General features: G+C 34.8%; 1 protein-coding gene across 1 annotated transcript; it reads left to right on the top strand.

Moving 5' to 3' along the window:
* The first annotated feature begins 388 nt into the window (after positions 1-388).
* Positions 389-4,162, top strand: LOC143064310 (uncharacterized). Its single transcript, XM_076237052.1, is given in 4 exon segments — positions 389-1,345; positions 1,850-1,925; positions 2,446-3,171; positions 3,995-4,162. Coding segments are annotated over 4 exon segments (1,347 nt in total). The 5' UTR covers positions 389-895; the 3' UTR covers positions 4,090-4,162.
* The last annotated feature ends 4,577 nt before the right edge of the window (positions 4,163-8,739 follow it).

The following is an 8,739-nucleotide window of genomic DNA, read 5'->3' as shown; positions in this document are numbered from 1 at the left end:
ACATTCGACTAATCCGACCAATTCACGATATCTCCAAGATCTGTACTTGACTAGCTAGACCAAGTATACAATGTTCGATCTCAGCCCAATCTCAACCAGACCACATCGACCAAGTCGTAAGGATAGCAGGGAATTGGTCGGGTATGTATAATTTGATAATAAAAGCGTCTGATTAGTTAAGGAGCAGTTACGGATACAAAAGTATAATCATTTACAAATGGTCGACTCCAAATTACTATATACCGTCCGTCAGCTTAATAAAGTGAGTGGAACAATGAATAAATGATAATTTATTTTACATACCCCCACCCCCACCCCCGGGTTATGGACGAAGAACACATATTAACCATGGCAAAAATACCTGCCCTGATGCAGACACCAAACAGTTCTTATGGTACATATTTCATTTGTCATCTAATTCTAAGTCTGGTAGTTCAGCCTGACCACCGATATGTCACAGAATAATCTTTTACAATCAGGGAAATATCTTCGGCAAATTGAGTTACTAGTAACCGATGTTAATGGTCTCTTCAGATAGATAACTGGTCGGGATCATTGCTTTCCCCGAGAAATATAATTCTTTTATACGTTAATATCATCGTCTTAATTTATTATATGACATCTGAAGTAGTTGAGTTAGTGTTTTGGCTATCAATGATGAAACACATACATGATTACCAGTCTACTCCAAAAAATATAAAATTATAACCGTCTTATTTATTGGCCTTCTTTGGACGATTATCAGAAATTAAAAGGTGCATAATTTGACCATCTACTTCTAACAATGTAATCTCACCTGCAATCAGATAAATAATGTTTAGTTTGTAAAACTTGCTTTTGACTTTACCTTTTTTTTTGCAATTAAATATTGGTCACATGATGCTTGCTTTTCAGAATGATTTGGATAATATTGTTCTTCACTGGAATAACTTATGGGGATGCAGGATATTGTTCCATGGCAATGATTTGTTATCCTAGCACCCAACAAATTAAAATATTTGACGATACAATAGATGGCAGTGTTTATAATGATATTGACCAAGCATACTTAGACATTGTTATTATGAAAAATACTCGTGTTACTAAAAAACCGGACCTGATCGCATTTGTCCAGAACAGCGCTGACGTACAGAAAGCCATATTTTTTGACGGAGAGTATAATCTTAAAGTAGTGGTACAGTCATCTGGACATGACTTTCAAGGTCGTTCAACAGCTGACGACAGTTGTATGATATATTTAGGAAATATGACCAACATTGAAGTAAACACATCTAAAACTGATCGATTCGCTGCAGGGGAAGTAGTTCTAGAATCTGGAAAACAGTGGTCAGACGTCTATAAAGAAGTAAGTAATCTTTTTTGGTCATTCATGTTAATTAAGCATCCTGCAAGTACATTTAAACCAAACTTGCAATGTGAGAATTAAAAGTCTGCATGGATCAACTGGGTCTATGCTCAATTTAAAAAAACGACCATATTGAACCATTTTTGGCAGTCATGTGAAAATTGACCGAAACTGCATCAATCCGAATATAAAACTAATAATCTATTTAGCATTTATGCTTCAAGAGATGTGAAACGATTCTATCAAAAATTTCTCAAAAATTCGCGTACATAGTTTATTTTGAAAATTGCTTTGGTGTGAGCATTTATGATTATTATTATGTATTATTATAATAATAAGGAGTCACCGGATTTATTTTTCCAATCAAAAGTTTCATACAATATAGCTGATCAAAACCTGATCAATCGGCATAATTTATGCTGATAAACTATTGGATTAGCATCAATAACTGTAAAACACAGGCCAGTAGAGATAAAATGACTTCGTTATTTGATCGTTTCATAGGTAGACAAACATTCGAGGGTTGTGGTTGGAGGAAGTGCTCACACTGTTGCAATCGGTGGATGGGCCCTTGGTGAAGGTATGATTACTAGACTTTTTTGAGTGCATATTTATTATTTGTCTGTTGGTTACATCCATATATACATGTAGTATTCTTTTTATGTACTGTGCATATTGTTATTGGCCTATAGATAGTATCACAAAATCCTAGTTTGTTTGAAAGAAAATACAAGATGACCAATCTGATCAATCTTAAGAAATTTGAGCCCACAGACAACATAAACTTGACGAAAGCTACTTACACGTGCGTACATGTATACATATTAAAGTCCAGTTAACAGGTTAGCGTTTTTGGTATTCGATATGTTGTCCTTCCGACGATTACCCGTTAAACGGTTGACAAAACTAATATATATATAATATATTTTGAATTGACTTTATCAAGACAAGAATTATAAGATCAAATAAAAGTGAAACAATTTGGTTCAATTTTGTCTAAATAAGCAAAACATCCCTGGTAAATTATTTTTTTGCAAGTGAATAATTCAACCTCATTGAATTCGAAGGTTATATCGGGTTTTTTTTTTATTTTGTTTTAGGCCATAGTCCTATATCGGGTGTTTCTGGATTAGGAGTTGATAACTTGTTAGAAGTTGAAATGGTAACAGCAGACGGTAGAATTATTGTAGCAGACAACACCTCGACATTCATAACATACCCTGATGGCACGAAAAATACGTCCTCAAATTCAGATATTTTCTGGGCGTTTAGCGGAGGTGGAGGTGGCACGTTTGGTATTGCTACAAAATTCACGTTTAAAATACATTTCCCGCCATCAGGAATGGTAACATTTAATTGCGATTATCCGATTATTCATTAAAACGGTAGCAATGTAGGAAAGACAATTCTTAGAAAATATTCTGATCTTGTTCCAAACATGCCACCAGAATAGGGAAGATTTCTTATAGTATCATCATCATCTAAACTCATCTCAAATTTAATATATAGAGATGATTCAGTTGGAAGCATTAGTATTTATATGAACAATTTTGGAAACTTCAACTCACAATCTAGGGCATACATGGAACCTATGATGAATATCGATGGTTTGGCAAGGTTCTGTTATTACGAAAACGTTTCCACATTTTGGGAGTACGAAGAGAATATAACTGATGCAATTTATATACGCAGTGCCATCATAGGCACTTTGATGCAAGCTGATAGTTTTAGTGATTCCTGGATAGACTTCCTTGTTGATTACATACTCAGAGCCTACAGAGAGAATTTGCAGGTCATAATGAGTATGACAGGGACACTTCTAGGTGGTGAGTCTCAGAATAAGTCTTTAACATGTATAACTGGGAACCAATCATATAATTAGCAAGGATTGAGATGAATCAAATTTATGTTAGACATATATAGGCTCAGTATATATAGGCTATATGCAGATTCTACCAATGTATCGAGTGTGAAATTATATTTATCTATTCGAGACAATTATAATTTCAAACTTTAAACTCGATACTTTAAAATCAAATTGTCGAGAGTGGATAAATATCGTCACTGCACAATATTTAGTGGTGGCACATCTGTTTCTCTAATGATAAAATGCAAGTTAAGCGGAAATGAGCTTTTGAAAGTATACTTAAGCAAGTTAAGCATGAATAAGCTAAAACTCTGAAAGTATACTTTATACAGTATAAGATAAGCTCGCCTGCCCTGATATTCAAATTGTTTTGTTTGATGTGCCACGCGTATTTGTGGTCAACATAATACAGACTGCCATTTTGCCTTAAAAAGGACAAAAGGTGGCTAAATCTAACAAACAACTGCATGAAAAAAAATACATTTTACAACCATATTCCGGCCGCGCTTTGTCATGTTAAACCTCCTTTAGAGTAAAAAAAAAAACTCGGATTTGAAAAGATCAAATGTCACTTTTTTTATTTCCAGCCCACTCTTTTGGTTGACCGTTCAACTGTATAAACGAAATCTTACCATATTGAAGGAAACATTAAATACTAGTACTGATCAGTGCTTATTATTCAGAAATCAAAATTTTACATCAATATAGCGCTTTGCAGTACATTGATTATAATAAAAATTATCACTGACTATATGATAATATATACTGTATATTGTTTCTAGGTAAGGTAAATGACGTGAGTACAGTGGCGACATCTGTACACCCCGGATGGAGATCTGCAGTGGTCTACAGCTGTCGGCGTCGGCTGGGGGAATGATTACGGTGATAAGAATGACACGGGCTTTTTGAATTTGATAAATTCATATCAGAATAAATTGTATACATTCGGTGATGGTATGTATCCAAATGAAGCTGGGAGTAATGTGCCGTCATTTTCTACACATTTCTGGGGCTCTAACTATGGGAGGTTATTGAAGATTAAACAAGAATGGGACCCAGACAATACTTTTACTTGTTTACAATGCGTCGGATATACCGCTTCAACTTCAAGTTCAGAATACTCCTACCGTGGATCAATATGTCTTGTATCATTTCTTGTTTTGTCAAAGTTATTGTTTTACTGTGACTGATTTGTTCCCGGAATTATATTATACATTCGTTTTTTACCTAAACATTTGTCAGTTTTATTATTGAATACTTTTATTCTGTATAATATCTTAGTAAATATATTTCTGTTAAATTCTTTTAGTGAGTTGAAGGAGTGTAAAGTGATACTAGTATACAGTCAGGACATTCAGCAGTCTGAACGATAGAACAGTGAACAGGCGAAAAGATATTAAATTTGGTTATCATTTGATATGTATTATTAACATTCAAATATAAGTTTTTATGTCACATTTTTTTTAATTTATAGACAATTTTTAAATCTTACCATTAAGATCTGATTTTAATAATATATGTGTACGCCAGTGGTACAGTAATCCATCATAACCTCATAATATATGGGCATTAAAAAGGTCAAAATGCGAATATAGATGTTCCAACTCTTTTAGGTATGTTTTTAGTTACAACAAACTATATAAATTGGACCTTCTTGGCCTTTGATACTGTAACTGCGAGATTTTCCCGCTGCGTAGAAGACCCATTGACCTTCGGATGTTATCTGCTCTTTGGTCGGGTTGTTGTCTCTTTGACATAATCCCCCATTTTCATTCTCATTTTTTTTTATTCCAATAAAAATAATATGTTTATGATACCAAATATCATTGACTAACCATAAGTGGATTATTTTAAACTGACCCGACAAAAAATATTTAACATTTAAAAGAGGCAGGTGATACATAATAAAAATCAAAACTCAGTATTCGTTGAAATGCTGGCAAAAAAACGTCCATGAAAAATACAAACTGAAAAGAGGACGAAAAGACAAAAACAGTCCACAAAACACTAAAGGTTGATCACTGAAAATGGACCCACCAAACACCAGGGGATGATAAATCTGGGGATATCAGGTGTTCCAGATCTTGTTCCTTATATCGCATCCGTCATGTTGCTTAATGTTTGTACAAAGAAAGTATTCGGTATACTTGCTAATTTTAGCATCTGAATGATTAAAATTATGCAATGTTTCAAAGCCATGGAAAAGAGATGTGCTAAATACCAAATATAATTGACTCGCCGTTATAGTGGTTTCCTTTTAAGGTATGAAAATAAGATCAAGGTCAGACAATTCGTGTCAGTCAGATATGTACACCTTACAATTGTCCCATACACCAAACATAGCTGACCTACTGCTATTAGCATTTTGGACATCAACCTAAACATTGACCAATGAACCATGAAAATGAGGTCAAGGTCAGATGATACCGAATAGCCTAACATGTATAAATTTCATTCATTCCATATACCAAACAAAATTGACCTTTTGCTTATAGTACTTAAAAAACAGACCCAAAACACGAAAACTTAACATGACGAATAAACCATGAAAATCGGTCAAGGTCAGATGAAACCTGTCAGACTGGCATATACCTCTTACAATCATCCCATACACCACATACAGTTTTACTGTATGTAGTATCTGAGAAACGGACCTAATCATGTAACTAGTACCTTGATCACTGATCTATGAAATGAGGTCGAGGTCAGGTGAACCCTGCTGTCTGCTGGGCATATTCCGAATATAGATATCCTACTACTTATAATAAGTAAAATGACGTCGAGGTCAATGGACATATGACAGAATGTTGTTAAAACATTTTACCTGTCTGATTGTTTATGTACTTATTTTATTGTAGCATGCAATTTCGGTTTCCTAGCGCGGCTGAAATTTGGTTTTAAATCCTGACGATTTTGTCGAATTTCACCAAAAATCTTCACTTACTTGTATAGTGTCTACTAGGGTTTCAAATTTTAACACTTTATAAAATCTATAAACCGGATGTTTCTATAGACAACCAAACATTGAAGCTGTATCACTACAAAAACTTGACGAATCACTTGGAAGACTCACGCACAACCCAATATAGTGTTAACAGGAGATTTTAACATCCCTGATATTCAGTGGAAAGATGTATATTCAATCCGATCGCAACAATAGTATTGTGACAACCTACAAGTAAATGAGATCATTCTGGATATCACAAACGAACACAAACTTGAACAACAAATTATTACACCAACCCGACCGAGGAAACAACTTGACTTAGTTTTCACCACCAACAAAAATCTCATATAGAGAACATATCTGTAGAGAGCGGAATAAGCGACCACGAGGCAGTAACTGTGGAACTTAAAAACTAAACTTAAACTAACAAAAAGGAAACCACGCGAAACATTCTTGTACTCCAAAGGGAATATACCAGGTATAAAGACCAGACTGAAGGATGAATTTCCTAAAGATATAAAGAAGACGAATGAAAAATCTATCGAAATTTGTAAGAAAACATTTAAGACCCTTCTTACATCACTCATGGACGAGTATATACCACAGAAAACATGCACCAGTAGATGGAACATCTCCTGGATCACGAGAGATATGATGAGCAATACGTAGGAAACAACGACTATATAACAGAGCTAAAAAGAAAAAAAAAAGTAAAGACTTGGTAAAATTCAAAAATATTAGAAGATCCATAAAAAACAACTAGAAGTTGAACATAAAATCTACTTGTCCAACTTATTAGAAATTAAAGATGAAACCAATACGGAGTCGCCTAAGCAGGGATTCACCAAACAGTTTTGGAGATATGTAAAGTCAAAAGAGTGTTGGTGTCTCAACACTCAATGTAGATGGACAAATTAAAGAAGAAAATACATCCAAAGCAGAAGCACTGAACAACCAATTTTAGTCTGTTTTTACAGAGGAAGACATGGCTTCTTTTCTAAACATGGGACCTAGTACCATCAATAAGATTGACGACATCAAAATTGAAGAAAAGAAAAGGGAATAGCAAAGTTACGTAAACAACTTAATATCAATAAAGCTAAATATCTTGCAGAGTGTTAAAGGAAAAAGCAGATGAAATATCACATTATCTGAAATACATATTTGAAAGATCATTATGCCTAAAACAAGTCCCTCACGATCGGACTACTGCAAACATAACAGCACTTTTCAAGAAAGGAGATAGATCGAAACCAGTAAACTATAGACAGGTTTCGCTTACATCAGTACCGTGTAAAGTAATGGAGCATATACTCTTAAAACACATCATGAAACACCTACAATGTAATAATATCCTTTCAGACTTCCAACATGGATTTCGGCAAAAGAGATCATTTGAAACACAGCTTATACAAGTATCTTGTCTTAGGGATGGATAAATCCTACTTTGTAAAGAATCACTCTGATTCAAACAAAAAATTCTCTGAAACTGATATTATCAAGATGCTTGATTTTTTGATTGACAACATATTTGTTACGTTCGGAGGACGTGTTTTTCAACAGACTGTCGGCATTCCAATGGGAACAAACTGTGCCCCTCTACTCGCCGACTTGTTTCTTTATTATTATGAAGCTGACTTCATGCAGGAACTTCTTAGGAAGAAAGATAAGAAGTTAGCAATATCCTTTAACTCTACTTTCCGCTATATAGATGATGTTCTTTCACTAAACAATTCAAAATTTGGTGACTATGTGGAACGCATCTATCCAATCGAACTAGAGATAAAGGATACTACAGATACAGTTAAGTCGGCTTCATATCTTGACTTACATCTAGAAATTGACAATAAGGGTCGGTTGAAAACAAAACTTTACGACAAAAGAGATGATTTCAGCTTTCCAATTGTGAACTTTCCATTTCTAAGTAGCAACATTCCAGCAGCACCTGCATACGGGGTATATATCTGCCAATCGATACGATATTCCCGTGCTTGCATTTCCTATCATGATTTTCTTGATAGAGGTTTGCTGCTCACAAGGAAGCTATTAAACCAAGAATTCCAAATGGTGAAGTTGAAATCATCCCTTCGTAAATTTTACGGACGCCATCACGAGTTGGTTGACCGTTATGGAATAACCGTTTCACAAATGATATCGGATATGTTCCTTACGTCGTAACTACAATCCCCTTCCCTTTCATGAATATGACCTACCGAATTAGACTATTTACCGGATTTGTAATCACATAAGCAACACGACGGGTGCCACATGTGGAGCAGGATCTGCTTACCCTTCCGGAGCACCTGAGATCACCCCTAGTTTTTGGTGGGGTTCGTGTTGTTTATTCTTTAGTTTTCTATGTTGTGTCGTGTGTACTATTGTTTTTCTGTTTGTCTTTTTTTATTTTTAGCCATGGCGTTGTCAGTTTGTTTTAGATTTATGAGTTTGACTGTCCCTTTGGTATCTTTCGTCCCTCTTTTATAGTTATGGGACGCCGAATGGGACTCTTGTGGTTTTGTACACGAAATTAGATTTTGCACGGACAAAAGTGAGTTTTGTTCAACAAAATTGAGTTTAGTT

This window comes from Mytilus galloprovincialis, chromosome 2, assembly GCF_965363235.1.
Source record: "Mytilus galloprovincialis chromosome 2, xbMytGall1.hap1.1, whole genome shotgun sequence".
Lineage (NCBI taxonomy): Eukaryota > Metazoa > Mollusca > Bivalvia > Mytilida > Mytilidae > Mytilus > Mytilus galloprovincialis.
This window is presented reverse-complemented; position numbering and strand designations above follow the sequence as displayed.